This window comes from Colius striatus, chromosome 15 (genome assembly GCF_028858725.1).
Source record: "Colius striatus isolate bColStr4 chromosome 15, bColStr4.1.hap1, whole genome shotgun sequence".
Lineage (NCBI taxonomy): Eukaryota > Metazoa > Chordata > Aves > Coliiformes > Coliidae > Colius > Colius striatus.
The window spans coordinates 9,356,008-9,379,683 of NC_084773.1; the positions used below are offsets into that span (position 1 = coordinate 9,356,008).

At 39.9% G+C, this 23,676-nt stretch overlaps 1 protein-coding gene across 1 annotated transcript in view; it reads right to left on the reverse strand.

Moving 5' to 3' along the window:
* Nucleotides 1–14,106: 14,106 nt before the first annotated feature.
* IL17RD (interleukin 17 receptor D) overlaps nucleotides 14,107–23,676 on the reverse strand; it is a 44,321-nt gene continuing 34,751 nt past the window's right edge. The window contains exons 11-13 of the mRNA XM_062008250.1: nucleotides 22,351–22,535; nucleotides 19,405–20,341; nucleotides 14,107–17,056 (exon numbers count right to left, since the gene is read on the reverse strand). Coding sequence (XP_061864234.1) covers nucleotides 16,941–17,056; nucleotides 19,405–20,341; nucleotides 22,351–22,535 — 1,238 coding nt within the window. The 3' untranslated portion in view covers nucleotides 14,107–16,940. The remainder of the gene's footprint in view (nucleotides 17,057–19,404; nucleotides 20,342–22,350; nucleotides 22,536–23,676) is intronic.

Genomic DNA, 23,676 nt, shown 5'->3' on the forward strand with positions numbered 1-23,676 from the left:
TGTCAGGGGAGGGGGAGGGAGGAGCCGCGTCTGTGTCTCTGCCCGAAGCCCGCCCCTCCCCGCCGGCCCCGGCCTGCCCCCACGGCTCCGCCCGCCCCCCGCCCTTCCCGTTCGGTTGTCCGTTTCCCAATTCCCATCCGCTCCTTGGCTGCGCATCCTTCCCTTCCGCTCGTTCTCTCTGGGTTCATTCTGAACTACCTCCCTCGACGAAGTTCGTCGCTCGGGCCCGGGGCAGCGGCGTCCACAGCGGCGGCCGACCGACCGCTGCCTGTTCCCCGGCCTCCTGCTGAGCTCTCCGCCTCCGGCTGGGGAAACCGGGCCCGGGGAAACGCCGGAGCTGAGAAGGGGCACCGGCACACCTCCCGGCTCCCTGTGACCGTGCCCTGGCCTTTACAGGGCTGGTGCCGCCGGCAAAGCTCAGTTCCCACCGCCACGCTGATTTTGGGAACAGTTATGGATGAAGACCGAGCCAAAAAAAGGCAAAACGGCACCAACTCCACGCGCAGAAATCTCCCAATGAAATTAACAGCAAGTGACTAGGAGTGGGTTCCATTAGGCCAGCCTGGGCAAAGCAGGGACACATAATTTATAAATGGTAACAGGCATGTCTGTCTGGGAAGCAAGGAGTATGGAAATACACTAGGAAGCCTTGTTGGTAAGAAAACAAAAACAGGTCTGTGAAGATGGAAGCAAAATTGTGTACATTATGAACACTTTAGATGAAGGACTGTCTGGTACAGATTTGTACTATGCCTGGTAAAGACAAACCTATTTTTCCATGACTGAAGTCCACAGGCACTAGTTCAGTGTAACAATAAATACAAAGAATTACATCACTTAACACAAATGCAAATTCATCTTTCAGTTGTCTCAAACTGCTGAGGCTAGAAATGTGCTATAGACAGATGAACATCAGACTTTGTTTCTTTTTCAGTAAATGTATTAAATTCCATTGAATTTCTTCAGTCTGGGACACTAAAGTGATCTCTGAACTCTATTTTACAAAGTATGGGAAAAAATATTAAAGTGACATTTAACTAATCCTTAAGGTGAAATACTCTTTTTAAACTAGGGACAATTCAACTGGAAAACAGCCATCAAGATGCCAGAGTAATTTTAGAACTATTTTTTTCCTGTTCCTAAAGCAGCAATTCACACAGACATGGGGACCTGGTAGTTTTCTAGCCCCATGGCAAAGTTAGCTACAAAGGGATTTCTATTTTAATGAACAATGGGCAAACCCTGGGTTCCCAGCAGTATCAATATAATTAGCAGAACAGAGAAATCTTTGATGCTTCTCAGGTCTGATAATTTCTGATGGATACCTGAAAAACGGAGCCTTCATCATGGCTGCTGCCAAGAAAACCAGAAAACAGACATCCAACTCCCAGCTTGGGTAGTGTCTGTGAAGTGGTGCCTGTTCCAAAAGCAGAGCTGCAGAGGCAGCAGGTGCCTGTCCATTTTTAATTCAGGACTTGCCATGTCCATAAAGGAAAGTGAGTTTTAGACTCTTGTTTTAAAGCTTTATTTGGTGTTTGTTATCAGGAAATGGGAAGAGATGCTCTGCTGAGAGACCTTTAACTTTTAGTCTATTTTACGTGTCCTCAAAATTTCCACTTACTTATGCACACAGGGATTGAAGAATGATTTGATGCAAATTCTGTAATTATAATACATACTACAATCTGCTCTACCACATCAACTAAAACTGCTGTCCAGGGAGACTTAACACTTCTTAATTACTAATTTATAATTCCTGGGGTTTAAGATAATAAACTATAAAACACATCTTACAACTGGGGTTTTGTTCAGCAATTTTAAATCTTACCAAGCATGATTTTTTTCTTTAGTATGCAAAACATGGACTGTGTTAAACATATACATTGTTACTACTGTCCAAAACATTATTGTAAAATACAGTGATATATGACAGTTATACTTATTTTTAACACGTCAGTTTAATGGTTAAGAGCAGAATTATTTAAATAGATGTTCCTGTATTTGACAGGTCTGAAGGCAGTCTAAGCAAAGAGGGTAAAGTTTAGAAATAAGAATCCTACCCAGCTTTCCTCATTCATTGTAACTACTATTCTCACTCCACCCTCCGCAGCTGAGCATTGTCCAACTACTCTGCAGAGATGGTGGTTTCCTTCCTAACACCTAAATCACACCTTGGCATGTTTGCAAAAGCTACAATAAAGAGTAGGCAGTTTCCTTTCTGTTGATGACTAATGACTTTTATGGGTACATCCCCTCTATTAGATGTTGCTAAAGACAAGTAGGTCTAATTCTATTCTCACTTTTAATTATTTTGAAATAAACATGATGTAACTGACAGCGATGAAATCACTCCTGATTTTCATCAAAATTATGAAGGAGTCATTCTTGCAAACCCAGGTCACATGAAGCAAGGCACTTCCAGAGAAGTAATAACCAAGGAGTTCTAAGGGACTGAAACAGGTCCCTTGAGTCTGCCAAAGGCTGCTCTAAGTTAATTCATACTTCTGAGGTCTCTGGGATATTGTGGAGGAAATAAAACGACACTGCTTTATGTCTGCCCTAAATCTATTTCTTCCTTCTCTTGTGGTTCTTGCTGGCCCTCTGCTGTGTAGCTCTGTTTCCCACCCTGCTCCATCCATAGGCGACTTGTTGCAGGGGTGCCACAGAACTTGTTTGGTGCATGAAACAGTGCCTTATGGTTTGTTCTATCATGCAGGTTATTGCAAAACAGCAAAAGCTGCAATAATGGTATCTCCAGCCAAACACTGACTGGCTACAGACTGTTGAAAGAAGCACCATTATGGCTCAGGACTAAAACACGAATCTCTGCGTTGTCTTTAGCTGACAACAGCCTCATCTCTGCTCTGAAGTGGATCTAGTTCATACCTAGTTCCTCTCCATTTCTCATATAAAATGAGGATAATAACACTTGCTTACAGCCTAGATCCCCAGTTGTGCACTTGTGACACACCAAACAACTCCTCTGATGTATGTTCCACTCACATGGTTAGTATCTGATTTCATAACCAGACCCACTGAATCTGGCTGAATCATCAGAGAAATAAAGCACTAGTAAAAAGGGTGTGTCCACAGCATTCATAAAAGGCTTAGAAAATGTTACTGAAAAAGTCTTTTATTGTTCTGCAACTTACACTACAGATTAGTCCCAGCAGGTAGGAGCTCGCTGCGGTGAATACTCTTGGCACTTGTTGCCTCGATGTAGAATGTTTTGGAAACTTTTTTCTTTGAAACACAGTTTAGTTTGATGACTATGTAAAAAATAAATAAGTCCATTCCTTGAGTGTCCATCCCTTTTGCTATGCTAGGCCTCCAGTCTTTTGACAAGTCTAATCCTCTGTAATCATGTTAGAAATAAAATCTTCTCAGCCATGGAGGAGGTGACTTCTATTTTTAGTATTGATCTGTATTTTTAGTATACTGTCAAAGGCAATCAAGAACTCTCAGTGTGCAGTTGTTGGCAACAGTCAGTATTCCAATAAAGGCAGAGTGTGGCCTCCAAAGATGGCTTTACTCTGATAGGGCAAAACCATTGCATCAATCTGCCAGGCCCTTTGTATGATCTCGGATTCCATATCTATTGGTAAGAACTGTTATATTCCCTAGGAAATCTGATCATCAATAGCCAAATATTTTTGGTTGAGTAAAATCTCATCATAAATGGTTTGGCAGTTAAAAAAATTCAGGGCAGGTTGCCTGAACAATTTGATGTTGATTTACAGTCAAAGGGTTAACAGTGAATTTGCACAGGAAGCACTCCTGTGTTACAGCATTTACAGTGACATGAAACCACAGGTGCATACTTGCCCTGTAGGAAAAAAAAAAGGAATTCTATAGACTATTATGAAATAAATTTACCTGACTCACACAATCAACAAGACTGTGTCTTTCAAAGTAGATCTTTTTGCACACCAGTAGCAAGTAAATAGTTGGAATTCCAGCTAAATCAGCAGCCCAACAGAACAGCATTCCATACGCTCATTCTCACTAGTTCAATCTTACATCTAGTGTCCAGGCCTGTGAACCTATCAGCAGAGTCTGGGAAAAAAGACAGTTTCATTTGTGCAATAAATCAGCCTTGAATGTTACAGCTCCCTCACCATGAAAAAATGAAGCATTTTTACTAATTGATGAAGAAAATTCTCAGATGGTAGTTTCTTCTTGCACTGATGTTTACTATGTTAACTATTATGTCTATTACTAGTTTACTATAAAGTGTTGTACCTAACTATATATAAGTAAACCTTTCCCACTCCAGCATCTTTTATATTTTCACATCAGTGTTTTCAAACTCCTAACCCTCCCAAAGTATCTGCAGCAGAATTCCAAAAATCACTAAGAACTGAGCTTTTACCATTTAGGTCAATATTGGCAAGCACTTCAATTTCTGATCATCTAGGTGACATCTGACAATGAGGAAAGAACATTTCCTTTTCCTCTGCTTTTTGTGAACAGAACAATATGACCAATCCCTACTTTTTCCATAGACTGCTATAAATATGAATCATTTCCAACAGCGCAGCTGCCCATAAAAATAAACATCATAGGTAAATCCAAACTTTATTAAATCAGTTCTAAGATCATGAAATTCTATCCCATTGTAAAAAATAGAAATTGACCATTGTTCTGGTTTTTGAGTCTGAGAAACAGCAACAGATGATAGCAACTAAAATAAAATGATTTCTAGAAGATTGAAGAAAAATTCCTTCAGCTGACCTATGGCACAGGCTTTGGGGTTTATTTTGGGGGGAGAATTCCAATAGCAAGTCACAACAACATTTAAATGTAAGATACAAAAAGAAAAATGAGAGTGTACTTCCTTAAGTTTTTTGAGATGTATTATCCTTATGCACATTGTCTTAGCAAAGCATATACCTCCACATCCTCAGGGTGGACAAACTTTGGCCAACAGTTCCCAAAGATCAAGAAAACATCCTGAGGGTTCTCATGTTCTAAACTGATGCTATAAAAACTAGAGAAACACCTTCCCTGTATTTTCTTTGAATCATAAAGTCCTTCATGTACAGGGCTCCGAGGTGAAGGACTGCAGAATATACAGGTGGATAACACATCTCAAAGAAGCCCAGTTCAGATATAGAGAAGTAATTTACCAAACTCCCCTTTGAATTACTAATGCAACTGTTCACATGCTTAGTGACCCTTGAAAACGTCTCTGATTTACCTGGTGACAGAAGGAGAATAAGGAATTGTGGGACGGAATCTCAAAGGCAACAACAGGTATAGAATAATAAAATCATTTATTCATGAGTTTATTTCTTTATGAGTTGGTAAATACCTTTAAGATCACCGAGTCCAGGCACTAACCTCACACTACCAAGCTCATCACTAAACCACGTCCCTCAGCAACTCATCTACATGACTTTTAAATATCTCCTGCGATGGGGACTTTACCACCTCCCTGCGCAGCCTGTTCCAATGCTTAACAAGCCTCTCGGTAAAAAGTTCTGCCTGCGCAAGCTGCCCTCTTAAACTGCCAGCGCAAACTACCGGGCCGCGCTCCCCGGGGCCGTTTAAAATCCGCGCCGTTGGATGGGCTCCGCCTCCCGGCAGAAGCGGCCCCCGCGAGAGCTGCCGGTTCCTGGCGGATCTCCTCGCTGCTCCGAGGTCCCTTTGCTCTCTTCGATCGGTTCCGAGCCTTGCTGCTGCCGAGTGTCTCCCCGACTGAATGGTATCAATGGCTTCACCGCGGTGTGCGTTAAGGAGTACAAGCGCTAACAGCAGCCAGGGAGCGCAGAGGGGCGGTTCGCGGTGCCGCCGCACAGGGCCCAATAGAATAGCCGCAGGTCCCGCGCGCCGCCGCGCCCCGACAGCTCCCACCTATAGACGGAGAGTGACATCACGATGGTACGCAGGAGCCGGGAGGGCAGTTACTGCTTCGCCGGTAGGGAGCAGACTCTGAGCCGCTCGCTGTCTTCGACGTCCCAGGCAAGAACCTGAGGTAGTTCTCACATTTGCAAGAAAAACTCTTGGGTAACTGGCTTGTTAAGTGTAGATTTATTTTTGTTTGTTTTCTTTTTGTTTATTTTGTATTTAAACACTTCTGTCATATGAAGCAGAAATCTTAAACCTGCCAAAGCAGGTGAGGTACATATTGGCAGAGGGGGGTTATGTGCCGAGTCTGGTATGTAACAGGTAATCTAAGGGGAAAAAGAATAAGGCTGTTGACATCAATTTCAGATCAGACTACAATATCTTCTGTTAGAAGGCACCATCTCCTCTTTTGCCCAGCTGGATCTGAAGGGTCTGATGCACCCCAGGGTGCAGGTTGCCCTCTCGGCTGCCAGGGCACGCCACTGGCTCACGTTGAGTGTGCTGCTGACCTGCCTCCCCACATCCCTTTCTGCAGGGCTGCTCTCCAACCACTCCTCTCCCAATTTGTACCTGTGCCCAGCATTCTTCCATCAGAACGGAGTCTGCGAAAATTTGTTATTTGGCTTATTTGAGGCCCTCTGACTGCCTCCTCACAGCTCCCTATTAGTCTGTTGGACCCAAGATAATTTCACCATGAGCAGTACCAGATACAAATCTTGCCCCAAGAGTCTGTCAGTTGATTTCAGTTAAACTTCATTTGGCTTCCATAGCACTTTTCTCATTTGCTAACAAACTGGCATATCTTGGTGTTTAATTTAGGGAAAGGATAGGAATGACAAAGGCTTCAGGCCCAGCTGCAGTTGTCTAAGGCTCAACTGCCAAACTCTGGGGCTTCCCTTCCACCTTGGACAGCCACTGGTGGCTCAGGAATGGAACTCTTGGAGAGAGGGCGTATGGAAGAGAATGAGCATTGCAGATGGATCATCTTCTTTTCTTTTCTTACAGGTTTGGAAGAACATAATTCGCTGTCCCTGAGGAATCCGGGCGGTTTAACAGTGTCGTGTCGAAGAGGATACATGAAATTGATCCTGTCGTTTCCTTACAATTAATTTTTTGGGGTGTTTGTGCCTCTTAGATTTTCTGTAGTTTTCTATCAAGAAACACCATGACCATAGTAAGTATTTTACTACTCAATGCAAACCAGGTTCTTAAACCATGTTTTTCTGTGGTACCTCTGTGCCTGGAGATATGCATGGGAATACAAGCGTACTAGAACTTTATGTAACTTTGTGTTCTGAGACAGTTCAGATTTTTAGTCACTCACAGTGCTAGCAGTAGTTCAGAAATGCTTGCAGGGTAAGCAAAGACCTGAGGTAATAGCGAATGAGTTCTCTCATTTTGCAAACCATCACAATACGTTTCCCTTTGTGCCCCAGCCGATAAAGAGGTCTGGGTTGATGCCTTTTCCTTCATGTGGTGTATTCAGGTCGGCATGACCCATACCAGCATTCAATGCATATTGGAGCCTTTCTGGGGAGGGTTTTGTGTAGCCATGGGTGCTACAAAAATGAGGGCCTCATGAATGTTAGTCCTAAGGAAAATGGAATGGCTTTGTTCTGCCTTAGAGTGGAAGAAGGCGCCGTGCAGCAGCAGTTTTTTGGCAACGTTGGAAACGCGTCAGGCTGACCGTTTCTCCTGCAGGAACGGCGTCAGAAGCAGAGCGAAGACAATATGGAGAAAGTGGTAAGGTTGCTTTTTAACTGCTACTCAACTGCATCCAGAGGGTTGGAGTCCTTCTTTATGTGTGTTGTCAGTTTCTGAGCCCTTTGCTGGGACAGAAGGAAAATCTCTGCTTTTAAAAAATCTCTAAGACTTGGGAATTCTCCCACAGGAAAAGAATGAAAAGTCTGTCATTCATCAAACCCAGCCCCTCAAGAGGAAAAGTGCAGCAGCATACTAAAATAATTATTTGCTGTAAGATTCATCTTTTATTCAGCATGATAAAGATTCTGCTGTGTAAGATTAATAATCTGTTTCTGTGCACCTCCTCCAGCTGTATGAGTAACTCAGCTCCAGAGGACTGTGGTGGTCATGCTCTGGGTGCACTCTGGAGGATAAAGCCTGAGGGAAAAGTTGGAAATTTTCCTGAAGAGAAGAGGGAGGGGGCAAGGTTGAGCCAGAGCTCAGCCTATTACCAAGGGGCAATCTCTGATCTTGATTCTAACATTATCTTTTTAAGCTCATGAAGAAGAAGCAAATATGACAGGTGCATCTTCTGGTCCAATGGACATTGATCTAACTCTGACTGATGCTCCTGAGGTAAGCAGTGAACAGCACACTGATTTAAATCTTGCAGTCAAGTTAGGTTTCTTTTGTGATCAAATCTGGCTCTAAAGATAAGTCTTAAGTTCCGAGTGGTTGGTGCATGAACACTGTGCATTATAGGCTAACCTGGGAGCTGCTGCTTAACCAAACCCTTCTTGGGCACTGCAATGCAGCCTGCTTTTCCCAGAGGGTTGTAAGTCTACATGGGCACTTGTCTTGGCAAATGGCTGTCTAAGTGTCTGCCCAAAATTTTAACCAGTTTAACAGGTTTAGAGAACCACAAGCCTTTTCAAGATCACATTCTTTGAAGATGTAGACCCCCTGCTATACCTGTCATGGAGCAATCATGAATGCTTGTGAAGGATCCTACTGGTAACAAGCTTGAGCAATCTGGACAACCGAATAGTAAAGCTGATCATGGTGCGAATGAGTTCAGTTTATGGCTCCAAGAAGTCTTTAAAAGACTCACTAAATTTTTACTGTCCTTTTTAAAGACAGAATAGTATTTGATGCAGTTCACAGTCTAGAACCTCATTTTTTGATGCCCCAGCTGCTGGGCATACCAGCAGCAAACAGGAAGAATGGAGTTATCTCCTGCTGGGATTATTCCCGGGCTTTTGCAAAGGAAAGGCCTCCAACCTTGAGACATAATCTGCATTGCCCCAGTGCTTGTTCCACCAAAAACAAGAATGGGTTTGGGTTTTGAGGATTTTTTTTTCTTCAACCACTATAAACATGTTGTGAAGTGTCTATGGCCATCAGACCTGAATTTGCTTGTTCAGAGAAGAAAGAGGGAAAGAATCCCCTCCAAGCTAAATGAAATTAGGGTATGGATACCAGGGAGCAGGTATTAGGTGGCTTATCAGCTGCCTCCATTTCTATCCCTTTGCAGCAGCATCAGCAGAACCAGAAACAAAACCCAATTTCCTCTCAGAGCAGCAGTACATTTACTATGACTTTTAACTTTCTTACTCAAAATAAGAGTAACATACCAGCATTCTTAGCTTGTTGTGCTATAGTTGCTTAGCTTACCTGGTGTTTGTATGTAATCCTAGGTGTGCACACTGAAATCTAATTTTGTGTTATTTTCTCTCCTTTCCCTATTCCCTAAGAATGTACAAGGTGAGTAAAAATTTTACTATTAATAATGTTAAAAAGATGCTCCAAATATGTTTTTTTATTCGAAATACAGAAAATCTGTAAGCCCACTGTTGAGAATAATTCTAATTACAGTTTTACTCTGGATACTCTGTTTTCAATAAGGAAATGTCAAAAGGCTTTTTGAGCCTGTATTGCAGTGAAGAAACTAAAGAGAAAGTTATAGACCCTTTATAACTCTACCTTTTAAAGATAGTTCTCTAGAACTATATATGTTAGAAGGTATTAACTTACCAAAATAAAAATTGCAGAGAATCAATACCTAAGGAGAAGATTGAAGATACAGCTAGATCCCAATACACTTGTTAGAAGATTGCAATTACAGATGGATCTGTATATACCCACTAGGCATTTAGAAGATGAGCCAAGAAATAATCCTACGTAAGTGACAGACAGAGGGTTCTTCCTAAGTCCTAATTGCTGATATACAGTATAAATAGTTTCTTTCCAAGCTTTTAGGTTCTACTTGCTTACAGTGTGAAAACTTCAGACTTAAAATATAACTGCATTTCTAGAACTCATTCAGAAAAAAACCCACCCCAAACCAAAATAACAGAACCTCTGTTTTGCTGTTCATGCAATGGTTATCTAAGGAGTATCTTCCAGTATGGCCTGAGATGCAGTGACATGCTTGCACTACCCGCACAACACAGCCGAAGAGTCAGAAAATAAGCTTCATTTAATCCCCCATTGTTTGAGGAAGGAGTTCTTGAAATTAATATGTTACTGGGCTGGAATGTTGCTGAAGTAGAGTAGGGGATGTATAAAGTTCTGACAACCTTTTTCCCTTCTACAGTGATTAGTTCCCAAAGGACAGGCAGATGCTTTTGTACAACACTTATTTAGGATCTGTAGGTGGATATTGTCACAGACAGGCTGCACAGTGCATAGGCTGCTGTGACCTCTAAGAATAGAGCAGGTAGCTATGGGCTTCAGGCCCCTAGTAACAGCTAAGACGCTGTTTCCTATAGCTAAGAGGCACCCTTTGATGCATTAGTAACCTTCAATGCACAGTGAAATTAACAGATGCCTTTTCTCTCTGGTTCTGTTCTCTCTCACCCCAGGCCCTCTGTTACCCTCCACTGTCCCATTTGCATGAATGACCACTCAGAGGTAAGGACCACATGTTGTCAACATTTCTGTTTTGTTGGAGGGAGAATGGGACAGAGGGTGAGCTGCCCAACTGCTAGCTTACATGGGAGACTATGGAAGTACAGTATAGGCCTTGCTCTGAAGGTGAACCCAGCTTCTAATCCCAAGGCATTTCTTAGTGGTATCTGTAGAGGCAGAAGCACTTCCCAAAACGGCACCAAAAAAGTGGGTTCCTCGTGGTTAAAGTAAACCTGTCCTGATTGTAGATACTCCAGGTCCTCCTTGCCTGGTGACAACATACCAACAAAGTAGAGTTCTTTGCTCTAAATACCTGTAGTGGTTTCATTTCTTGCAGATTGTGCAAAGTCGACGACAGATTGTGTCAACCGTATGTGGCCACATCTTCTGCAGCCAGTGCCTCCCTCAGGCCCTTTGGAACAACGGGTTTTGTCCAACCTGCAGGAGGGAACTCGCTGACACAGATTATCATCCTATTTATATATGAATGTTTCTGTATCTCAGGACAGAGTCAACTGGGAGTTTGGGGAAAAGGTCAAGTTTTCAGTGCTCTGATTTAAATAGCCACAGTTGATTAGTTTTGGTAATAACTTGTATGGAGACAGCTTTTTTATGCTTCTTTTTAACTCCCTGGATATGATGTTACATCTGTGACTCTCAAATTGACATCAGCAAGGAAGCAGCTAATCCCTTTCCTTTCACTATTTTAATGCTTAAAGAAGAGGCTTCTGAAGATTTTGTTATTTCTTCCTCTTTAAATGATTCCCACAGTCACACACAAATATGGAATAGTTAGTTTTCAAAGTAGAGATGAGCAATTTGCCATTTCCTTACACTTCTAGTTTTATCCTGTAAGAAGCTCACAACTGTTGCTTTCTGCTGTACCACCTTTGCCCAAGTCGAGTAAGGCCTGTAATGCTTTACCATAAACCAATCAACCAGGGGAATGCAGTAAAGGAACCTGCTGTTAACCAGCAATTAGGTGTTCTAAGCAGAAGGCTTGAACACATCCATGTTTTCATGAACTCCAGGGAATCTGAGGTACATTGGCAAATTGCAACATATAGAGTGGAAAAAGACTTCTTTGAATGTTTTTACCTGTGAATAATTATTGTGTTTGAATCCCAACACCACATTTCTTTTCCAAGGTGAGGAGATGGTCTCTTGGGTTTACTACTGTGTAGTGCTCACTCCTGATAAAAAAAAAATACTCAACTCCATTACATGCATTTTTAGGAATAAAAACCCAACAATGTAGTTCCACTGATGTTTCACATTGCCTAGAACAGATTGATAATATAGAGATTTCTTTACTATGTAAATGTACATCTTGTATGTAGTTCAGTTTTTCCTGTATTTAATTGTATTTATGTCCCATCTACATTGACTCTGCTGGTAGCAAACAGTTCTTTTCACAAGTAAAAATAAAGCTATCAATTTTACCCATTTGAAGTGGCTGTTCTTTTAATCATGGTGTATTTATTGATTTGGGGGGAGAAAGAATCCTAAATCCCCAAATCTCTTAGTTCTTTGGTCAGTCTATGGTGTGGGGAACGGAGAAGAGTGTATATCTTCTACTGATCCTTGGTATCAGCAGACTAATGCCTTTCTGCAGCTTCTGGTTCCATTGTTGTTGTTCTTCCCAGCTCTGAGCTGGGAAAGAGTTGTACTTCCTAAAGAGAAGGCTATGCCTGTTTTGCAGTGTTTCAGCACAGGTGTGCAGAGAGCTCCCATCAGAGAGTGCTGGTTTTACCCCACTGCCAACACCCCAACCACATCATTGCCTGCTCCATGCTCCCCCTCTCAGGAGGATGGGCAGGAGAGTCAGGAGGAAAAGGTAAAATCATAGAATCATAATGGTTGGGAAAGACCTTTAAGATCACTGAGTCCAACCACTCACACCACAGAGCCAAGCACACCACTAAACCATGTCCCTCAGCACTTCATCTCCAGGGATGGGGACTCCATCACCTCCCTGGGCAGCCCATTTGAGTGCTTAAAAACTCTCTTGGTAAAAAAGTTTTTCCAAATCTCTCATCTAAACCTCCCCTGGTGCAACCTGAAGCCATTTCCTCAAGTCCTAGCATTCATTACTAGAGACATTGACACCCACCTCACTACAACTCCCTTTCAGGTAGGTGTAAAGAGTGATCATGTCTCCTCTCAGCCTCCTCCAGGATAAATACCCCCAGCTCCCTCAGCTGGCCCTCATCAGACTTGTTTCTCCCAACCCTTTCCCAGCTTTGTTACCTGTCTCTAGACATGCTCCAGACCTCAATGTCCTTCTTGTAGTGTGGGGCCCAGAACTGAACACAGTATTTGTGGTCCAGCCTCACCAGCACAAAGGGACAATCACTTCCCTGGTCCTGCCAGTCACACTATTTCCGACACAAGCCAAGATGACGCTGGCCACCTTGGCCACCTGGGCACGCTGCTGGCTCATGTTCAGGTGGCTGTTGACCAATATCCCAAGGTCAATTTTCCACCAGACAACTTTCCAGTCACCCTTCCCCAAGCCTGTAGCACTGCATGGGGTTGTTGCAGCTGAAGAGCACGACCCAGCCTTTGGCCTTGTTAAACCTCATGTAATTAGGTCCTGCCCTCAAGCAAATCTACGTACGCGGCCAGCTTTGTATCATCCACAAACTTACTGAGGGTGCACTTGATCCCCTGATCCAGATCATTGATAAAAACATTAAACAGAACAGGCCCCAAAGCTGAGCCCTGGGGAAGACCAGTGGGGACCAGAACAACCAACTGGCCCTAGCTCCATTTACCACCACTGGCCATCAAGCCAGTTTTCTACCCAATGAAGAGTAGATCTGTCCAGGCTATGGGCAGACAGTACAAACATCTTAAACATAATCCCCTAAATTCCACATAGCTAATGAGTTATCTGATGATATGAGCTGATATTAACCAAACAGTTCAAGTCTTCAATAACAAGTAGTTTTAGACTCATTTAGACTCATTACAGATTTTTCTAGAGCATTCCAAGTGTGACTGTGCCAGACCAAAAGCCTATTACAAAAACCTCATTTACCTGAGTGGTTTCAAGGTTTACCACTGAAATTACAATTTGCAGAGTTCAGTGATTTGAACAGTACTTTGAAATCCACTGTGAGGAAAACAAAGAAATCTTAGGTAATTATCACATGATCTTTGACAAAATCCAATACAGGTAATTACAGCTTATAGTTTTGTAGTTCATGTGGGTGGGTTTCATTTCACACAGAGAACTATGTTCTACTAAGAGACCTTCAAGAAGAATACAGGAAAAATAATTCCATATCATCATATTAAGGCAGTTTTACTGAAAAAAAACCTAAGAAACAAAAAATCCCCCCAAATCCCCCCAACCATGACCTGGTCTGTCACATACGTAAGTTTCAGAACAATCCAGTTTCTTACAGTTGCTTAACTGTATTAAACACTCGTCAAAATGTTTGACTTCCCGATGTACTATAAAGAGCAGTTGAGTCTGGTTATTTGTGTGTTGTGCATAACCATACCAACAATGTTTGGAATAAAACAATTGGACTCTTAAGCCAAGCCTTCTTACACTACCAAGAAGAGTCCAATGAAAGAAGTTGAACAAAAATGGTTTATTTTCACTTCTAAATTATAATATCATAAAAAAATCATTTCTGCAAATGTCAGCTGCATTCTGTTTTCAACTCTTGATGTGTTCATGCACAGGTACAAATTATGGCAACAACTGTCCTTAACATTCAAAACATTGAACATGCTACCATATCTTGAGCCTTCAGCTTTCCAATGTTTTCCCACCCTCCCAGAAAATACATTTTGATACATCCAATGTCCACACACTTGAGTCTAGTAGAAATTAAAGGAGTCATTTCACCAATAACATTCTGTTTAGAGTTTACTAATGCTTGAAAAGAGCAGCAAGCTAACCTCTAATATTTATATTAACGGATTTGTTTAAAAAATATTTTTAACAATGATTCTTGTATCTTAAGCATTGGGCATGTCCTACTCTAAATTTGCCATTAATTACATTCTCTTTCTTCTGAGGACATATAATATGCTGCTTCCACCTTATGCTAAAAAGAATAAGGAATTCTTCTCCCCCTTCTCCCCAACAGATGTGACTGATATATGCATAGACTGTTCTTAATCTAAAAAAAAAGTCTGCAGGATTGTATAACAATTTTTGCAGAAGTAAAAATAAAACCCTAAATGACAAGTGATTACTTGTGCAGCTGCCTTGGTCAATTTTCCAAACAGAACTTTCTTAGAGCTCAAAATGAAAACCAAATTTATTCATACAGATTCTGCTACTGAATATAGCAGAACCACGAAATCTTCCCCATCTTTAGTCTCGCATAAAATAAGAGTATGTGAGCTGGGAGGAAAGCAGCATTACCTTCATCAGCTAACTGCTAAGAAATTGCCTCCTCCTCATGCTTTGCCCCATTGGCACTTGTATGCCCAGCAGCTCTTCAGCACACACATCTCGTAACCTTTGTGCCTGTGTTTTATAAATCCAAATTCTTTCTCTAGTAGAATGGCAAGAACTGCACTGAATCAAGATCCTTCACAACTGGATTTAGAGGAGGAACACTTACCTCATTCTTCTGCTTAATTTGACCCTGGTATTTTTCAACTTCAATGAATGGAAAAACATGAAGAATTTTGCTTTCAGTACAGCCCAAGGTAGAGCACAGAAAAATCCCTCACTGAAGGTGCAGATGACTCACTATGTACATAAAACAACTTAAAACTTACTTGGGTATTGCAATTTTGAGGTTTTCCAGTTAGTGTTCTCTCAAATTCGGAAAACAGGAGGAGAATGGGCAAGACCTTCCAAACCTGACACAAGCATCTAGCTGATCACAGAAGTCCGTATCACAATGGCAAAGCACACTGGAGTTCTCTTGTAACACTTATTTCAACATAACGATAGACAACACTTCCTTATTCTGTCTGTGACAACAATTTCAACAAGTTCAACAATTGTTTCAAAATAAAGAAGACCCCAACCCAGGAGCTTTAAAGCTACTCATCCAAAATCGTCACAGGTTTAATAGTTCTATCTTATGCTATAAAATGGATAATACAATGTAACAGTTGGCAACATCTAATTCTCACCTATCAAAATTGAGAGAACATTGGCTGTGTCTTGAGTTCTCCGGTGATGTATTCCTAAAGCAACCTCCCGTCAGTAGAATGTGAAGACAGGTTAAATGCCTCAATTTGAAAAACTGGCAAAGGTACATTCATAAGATGTCCTTTACTTTTGTTGTTATCACATTTATTATAATAATGCCTAGAATTGCAGTTACATAGACGCAGTTCAGCTCTTTGGAAACAGCAGGAATATTTTGCATGATGACACGTCTACCTGATCACTGAAGAAGAAAGGACACGCTCCATTTCTTCAGATAAACATGCCCAGTGGTAGTTTTAGTGGTTTTTTGTTAACACTACTAACATTATACTATCTTAATCACTAAGTAATGATAAGTAGTATGAAGGCTTCTGTTTACTGGCTGACTCAAAACAAAGTATTCATGCCTGTTAACAGCTTATCATAACTTGTTTTACCCCAGGTGACTTTGTAGCAGCATGTCCTTGATATGAGAGCCCCCACAAAACATACTCATTTCATGAAGACATTCAGAATGATGTCTTAAATACAAAATTTGGTCTTCCTTCCCCCATCTCTTTAAAGAATTTGTTACATTTATCCTTTTTCCAGGAAAAAAACCCAAAACCAGGAAACTATGTTTCCATGGTATCACTCAGCATCTGCAGGATCTAGATTTTTTACTATTGTAAAAAAGATAATTCAGACTCAGTATGGTACCATTTCTGAGTCATCATAGCCATATTGTGGAGAAGAGACTGCAGAGTCATACAGATGAGAGAGATGTGCTTATTTGAAATTAAATACTGAGACACATCAACATTTGGGTAAGAAAGGAGACTGTGAGGAAAGGAGCTCAAAATATTTCTTAATAAAATTACCTCTTCTGATAAAGAATTTCTTCATCTCACCTTTGGTCCTTTATCTTGCTTCTGAAATAAATTCCACCCTCATTCACTACAACACTCCTGCCATCAAGTATGTCAGCACTTAAAACCAGAGGCTAGACCACCAGTTTACTAAGACATAATGTTCCAAGCTGATTTATGTCCAGTTGCAAAGTTATTTCTAGCAAAAAACCAAATCAGTTATTATAATGGCACCTGTAAACACTGTGATATCATGATACTTAAATTAATAATAGGAAACATGTTGAAATGTATTCTGGTCTCTTCTTCCATGCTGCATTTCCAAATCATGAAAGACTTAAATAAAGACCAACAGATTCAAGTTTACTGGCCATAGGAAAAAATCTTCAGGAATAACAGATCTTCTTCACGAAATGTTTGTCCTTCAAGTAGATTTAGTGCTGAAGCAGTGTGGTAGTTAAAGCACAAACAGAGGCTGATGATAAAGTGGCAATGCATAACAATGTTGTAAAGTATTATAAAGGAGCAATTGCCTGCAGTTCATCAGGATGAATATGGCAGTGGAGTTCTGCTTTACGTACTCCAGGCACTAAGAATTTTGTAGCAGTGATTACAGGAGGTTCTTCTTCACCTAAAAAAAAGGAAAAAAACCATGAGGTACATTAATTGAAACATTTGATTTTACGTTTGGTCCACATTTTGGAAACAATGTAAAGAATATCTATAAAAACCCTCTGGCTCATAACACCATACATTCACATGGCTGAACTACCATGATCAGTAACTCATTATCTAACGAATTAAAACAAGTTTTCTCCCCAGACAGGGCTTCTTAGAAAAGATCTTATTAATGAATAGCCCTAGTAAAGATTTGGTTGTTGGAACTTCCTCCAAATTAAACTGCTTTGAACTTCAACTGATGATGCCCAATATAATAACCTCTTTGAGAGTCGTTTCTTTGGAGATCAGTAGTCTGCATGTGAACTGCACTGAAAGACAGCAAGTATGTGGCTTATGATTTTCATTTAAAAGATTGTATCAAACTGTCTTTTGAAGAAGAAAGGAAAGATCTACCTTGAGAAGCTAAATGACAGAGCTATTCACTTCTGTTCTGATCAAATAATGGATCACAAAACAGAAAGCCAGAACAGAAACAGTACTGTGAATTCAGAGTAATAGGCATATAACTATTAGGGCTATAAATGTATAGTATTTAATGTATATAATATTATATACAAACATACATATTATAAATATTAGGGCTAGAAATATGTTTACATCCTTTAAATAATGATAAATATTTTATGTATATATAGATTTGGGTTTTTATATTTATAGTATTTATGAATATTTTTATATAAGGCTCTAAATATCATTTTCTGGGACAGTAAAATTGCACTCTAATAGGCAGATGATGCTCAGTTCTAGATCCTATCCCTGTACCTAATTAGGACTGGGGTTTGGAAGAGAGGAGGTTTGAGTGAGTTGGTCAGGGTGATGCTTTTGGACAGAGACAGTGACTGGGAAAAAGGTATAAGTTACTGTAGCTTCTTAAGAGGTCAGAACATCGGTGTTAAGATACAGCTCTACTAGCTAGTACTATAATGCTTAACCTCTATTATAGCTAAAACATGTTAATGAGAAGGTATGTGACTTGAGAATTAATTACTGGAAAAGACTGCTTCTTTCTTCCCGTGACTCCGTGGCAGCTGGGATACCCAGCTGACAGCTCTGTGATCAAAAGAACACTGGTAAACCATTCTTATAGAGAGGCCATACATTTTCAATTAGCATCAAACTTGCATCCAGCACAAGAAACTTAACAGGTATCATCTGTATTTCTTCTCCACAAATGTGAGAAAAGGCTATGTTAGAAGATGGCAAGAAATTAAAGAATTAAGTTTGAAACAATGAGTTATTTGTGGCTCATATAATGAAACCAGTAAACTGGTTTTTTCCACCCAAGAAGTTTCTATGTTTCAGTTCTTTTGTTGTATAGACTATGTAGTCTATCAATATAGATGCTGTATCTGTAAATCAACACCTATAATCTATAATCTCTATGCCCAAGACAATTTTGGCATCAAACATTCAATATCAATTACCTGAATAGTAAAAAACATTCACAAACTGATTTAGCCAAGAGAAGTCTAACAAATTAGCCCACTTTCAATAGTCATTCAAGAAAGCACAACAGCATACCACCATCAAAATACAATACTTACCTGTCGTAGCTGCTTGATAAAAATCTCAAACAGTAGGTTTATACTATGAATACAACTGCTGGAACATTCCACACTGGAGTAGTTATGATGTCAGTTCAATATACTGTAACTAGTAAGGTCAAATCAGCTTTCCGTATAGCCTGAGGCAATATTTACACCTTCTAACCATCAGTATCCAAGCTGGGGATCTGTTTTGGAGAGTGCCTTCCAAGCATTTAAATTCCTCCATTGAAATCTGATTGTTCACTCCCCCCAGCCCCATATCCAATGAGAAGCTTAATTTCATTCTGAAACTTGAACCTCAGTACAGACTATATCCCTAAAGGTTCTAGTATGTGCTGAAGCAAAATAAGACATCCATTTTAGATTTATGGCCATTCTGTAAGATCGCTTCAGTGTATTGTATCACCCTTTGGTGAAACCACACAGCTGTCAGCTGAGTAGTCCAGCTGCCAAGGAATCACTGGAAGAAAGAAGCCATCTCTCTAGTAACAGTCAATTAAAAAGAAGTCACTTATTAATAGATTTTTAGTGAAATCTTACTTAGCTATGCATCCACCCCACAGTAAGTTACTGAAAAGATTCATGTTTCTAAACTTATGGAAACCTAACCTTGTTACCATCTTTACCAAATGCTTACCTTCCTCTGCAGCCTTCTCTATAACTTCTCACATACTATCTTATGTACTTTGAGATGGCAGAAATATGCTGAAAAAAAAAAACCCAGAATTTTTGAAACACTGGGGTATCTTACCTAAACCTGATGATGAAGACACACTTCCTGTAATGGAAGATGTTTCCATTTGGTCTGTCAATAGTCCTTCCATTAAAGGTAAAGATAATTCAGATGAAGGAACAGATGAATCATAGATTCCAGAATCTCGAGGCATATCTTTAGGATTTGAAGATTTAACAATATGTAACAATGGCTGAAGAACTGAGCTGCCACCACCTTGAATGTCCTGAGTTTCTGTGTCTTCTCCAAGGCTTAAGTGCTGAATTATATAGTGAGAGTCTGAAGTCCCTGATGAAATATTTATATCTGCTTTCAGGTAAAAATCACCATCCATCACCTGTTTATTCACCAAGTCATTTAAAACCAAGCCCGAATCGAATTTTTCCATTATAGGCTCTGAGTAATGTAAAGAAGGTGGAGGGAAGGGAATAAATTGTTTCTCAAACCAGTCTGGTTCCTGATCTATGAACTGATGCATATTGCAAATGGCAACATAAAGGGACCTCCCAGACTTGCTCCTGAAGTAATTCCGTTTACTAATATTAACAGGAAACACCTCTGAATCCTGTACACCAAGATCTCTGGAGTGTAAATGTGAATACAGCTGAGGGAGATTGTCCATGAGTTTGTATTTTGTGCTTAGATCCAGAATACCAGGGATGTCTCCTTCACAGGAGTAATCGAAATAGACTGCAATGAACTTGCAGAGGTCACTTGAATTCTGCTTTGCTTGACGAAGCTTCTCTGCAACAGTCAACACAGCAAACAAAAACAGTTCTCCTTTTCCTGCATCCTTAGTTATTCCTCTGTGTTTCCAATTCTTTTTTTCAACAAAGTATTTCATGCCCTTGGAACACACGATGATGATAAACTGGGACTCATTTATTTTTTTAATAAGCCACTCTTTCTGACCTTCTTTACAGATTTTTAGATCCTCCCACAAATCTATAGCCACCTGGAAAAGAAGAACATTCTAGTTGATATGAATTATTAAATTATTAGCTATATTTTCTAATAAAACTTCAGTTATACCTTTTGAGTCTGCCTGTATTTGTCTGACAATGAAGAATTAATGACGAGTTTAACTACAGCCTAAGTACAGCTGATGCAAATACAAGCAGTTTTAAAAGAAAATCAATAATTCAGACAGCATTGATAGTGGAAAAGCAGGAATCATTGACACTAACTGCATCAGTAGTTATTCAACAAAATGAGACTTCATATTCATTCTGAACTTCACTTGCAGGCTGAATATTTCACTGGGACAAGGAAGTGGGTGAAATGCTAAGGTTAAAACAAGTAATTATATGAACCCATTTGGCAGCTTATTTCTTATTTAAAGAACAGCAGACCTAACTACATCTGTGTTACATTTAAATTTAAATTGGAATCAACAAGTAACAGTGTAAAGTCAAGTCATTGAATATAAACTAACTGGTTCCTTAAAAAAATAAAACCACTATGAATTTGGTACATACCAGTATTTCTCAAGGACTAAAAAGAATATAGAAAATGTGTCCAAGTAAATTGCTATTTACTTATCTGATCAAATTTGATATCATCAGTCCACAATGAACAATGTATTGTGCCTGCCTCAATTTAACTGTTGTATATTTTGGTCCCTAATGTGCTGAATATAACAGCAATACATATTCATTTATCCTCTTTGCACGTTTATCAAGTCAGATGCCAAGGCTTTTCATACAAACATAACTAGTGCCTATAATGTTGATTCCTTTCAGTTACGATTCAAAACAGCAGCAGCTTATCTCTGATAAGAAAGCTCTGAGCATTTTATCATGAGTTGTTTTATTTTTTATTTTATCAGTTTTTCTGGACATTCCACAGCCTGAAATGCCTGTGTACACCAAGATGAAGGGCAATGCTTTACTCATGAAAGAAAGAATAAGCAGTAGAATAAGAGAAAAAAATAAATGCAAAAAAACTTTTATACTAGGCACATGTCAAAACCACCTAACAAAATATTCTCTTAATCTTTTTTCCAGAGAGGAAAGTACTTTTGCTTTACCACCCCTAACAGAGTGGAAAACTTTGCTGTGTACAGAAGACTGTAGACTGGACGCCCGAAGACAAGAATTCGTGAAAACCTGTTACCACAGCGCCAGCTACAGGAAGAAAGGAATAGCGCCTGCGGTGCTCAAGCAGTAGGACCCAATTACCACTGCAGGTTCCTTCCAAACAAACTACTGTGTTCTAGTCGTTGGGGAGAAGTCATTTTGTAGCTGCTTGGGAGACACTCTGATAATGTAGATACTCTATAATGCAAGTAGCTTCACTTTTGTGTCTTCAAACGGCACGAGGCCGTTTACCCTTGGGCAGTGAAGGACTGGCCACGCACTGGTTAGACTTCATAAAGCCGGCTGAGACTCTAAGCCTAGGTGCTCAACGTAACCATCTGAGTGCCTTTCTCATAGCTCTTAGTCAAAAATAAGACTGAGACACACCAATTTTACAGCACTAATGGAACAGCAGGGAAGTAAAAAAAGATAAACATCAATAAAAAATACATAATGCCAACAACTCTAATTACACAGATTTTTCTCTATGTGTAGGAGTTTCAATAGATTTTACTACTTGGAAAACACAATATGAAATGTTTAAGGAATACTGAAGTTTATCAGGTAGGATACCAATACCTCTCTGCAGCTGCAGATTATAAAGATCCACTCAACAGACAAAGCAGTTAATTGGAATCAAGCTATACACAGCTGAATTAAGTCCTGGAATCAATATGGTATATACATTTTCCACTGTTCTGCTCTTACACACAGACTATGATTTGCTCCTTCCCCCAAGTAAAGAAAATTTTTATAGACACTATTTCATAAAACAACAAAGGTTATGTCTCTGGAAAGACAATCAAGCATTGTCACATCATATTATTAATTTTGAGGGTGCTGTTTCAATTAAGGAAACTGTTTACAGAAGAAATGTTGAGTTTACCTCACAGCCACAAAAGTCCTGAAGAAAATAAGCAAAGCACTGGATGACGTTAATGTGTTTCTGGCAGTCTTTACTGGAATAGCAGATGAACACTTTTGGCCGGGGACGAAGTCTTTCCACATGGAGAGCTGCAGCATATGCTGAAGATTCTGAGCTCTCCTCATCTAGATGGGAATATATATTTTCTACATTGGAAGAGACAAAGAGTTCACACTATAAAGCTTGGGTTTGTTTTTAAATACTTCGTAGGCTCATCACTAATGCATTACAATAATGACTTGTTCTTTCTCTCCAGCCTGAAAAAGTTCCACACACTATTTATCCAGCTTATGAGCTGCTACTTATGTGGAACACACTTTTAAAGAGAAATGTGCCATTATTACTGACATCTCAGAAAACTTAAGAAAGGTTTATTTTATAAATTGACTGAGGTTGCTTCACCTCTACCCAGCTTCAACAGCCTTCATAACAAAGTCTTATGTTTAAAAAAAAAACCTCACAAGCCAGGTAAGAATATTCAACTCCAGGAACGCAGCTCCCTTCAGAATACCATACAGTAACTCTGGTATATATACACACAGACTTTTGGACATTAATCAATTGGACATTAATCTGAATATGATTAATTTAAATCAGAATAGCTATTAGTGTTTCTTTCCCAGGGAAGATGCTTTTATGTTGGAACTTAAAATTCTGGTCTTATGCCAGTCTAATTCAATCTAGTTCTACAGTTGATTAAGCTAATTTGGAATAAAGCTTGATGATTTCAAAATACAAATATCCATCTAGGGATTTAATTTAGAACAATTCACCAGGAATAACTTTTCTGGAACAACTCTCTCTGTAGACAAATCTCTAGTGATTTGTCTGGTTTTTTTTTTTGGAACTGTCCTAGCTGTGAGCAAAGGGATAGGTATAAACGACCAGAAGGTAAAAGGATTTAACCCAGATGGCATACAGCACTTGCAGTATATCTCAATGCCAAAATTCAGATGGCTAACACAGATATGTGAGCTTTGGGGAAAATAATATCTTTTTCCATATTAATGAAACCACATGATTCCCTAGATCCTACAAAAAAATGTCAATCGATTTTTAACGCTCAATGTAACAAATGTGGCTTGCCAGCTCCTGGACACAGAGGAGAGAGAAGTCAGCAAAGAGGAATCTAACTTACAGAAACATCTGCAAGTCTTGGAGTAAATTTAGGAAGATGGCTTAGAATGAAATGTAAAGGCATCTTCCAGGAAAGTCAGTAAATCTGGAATAATAGATACAGGTAGTATTCCAGACAGTGCTGAAAACTGTATTGGGATCACATAGCTT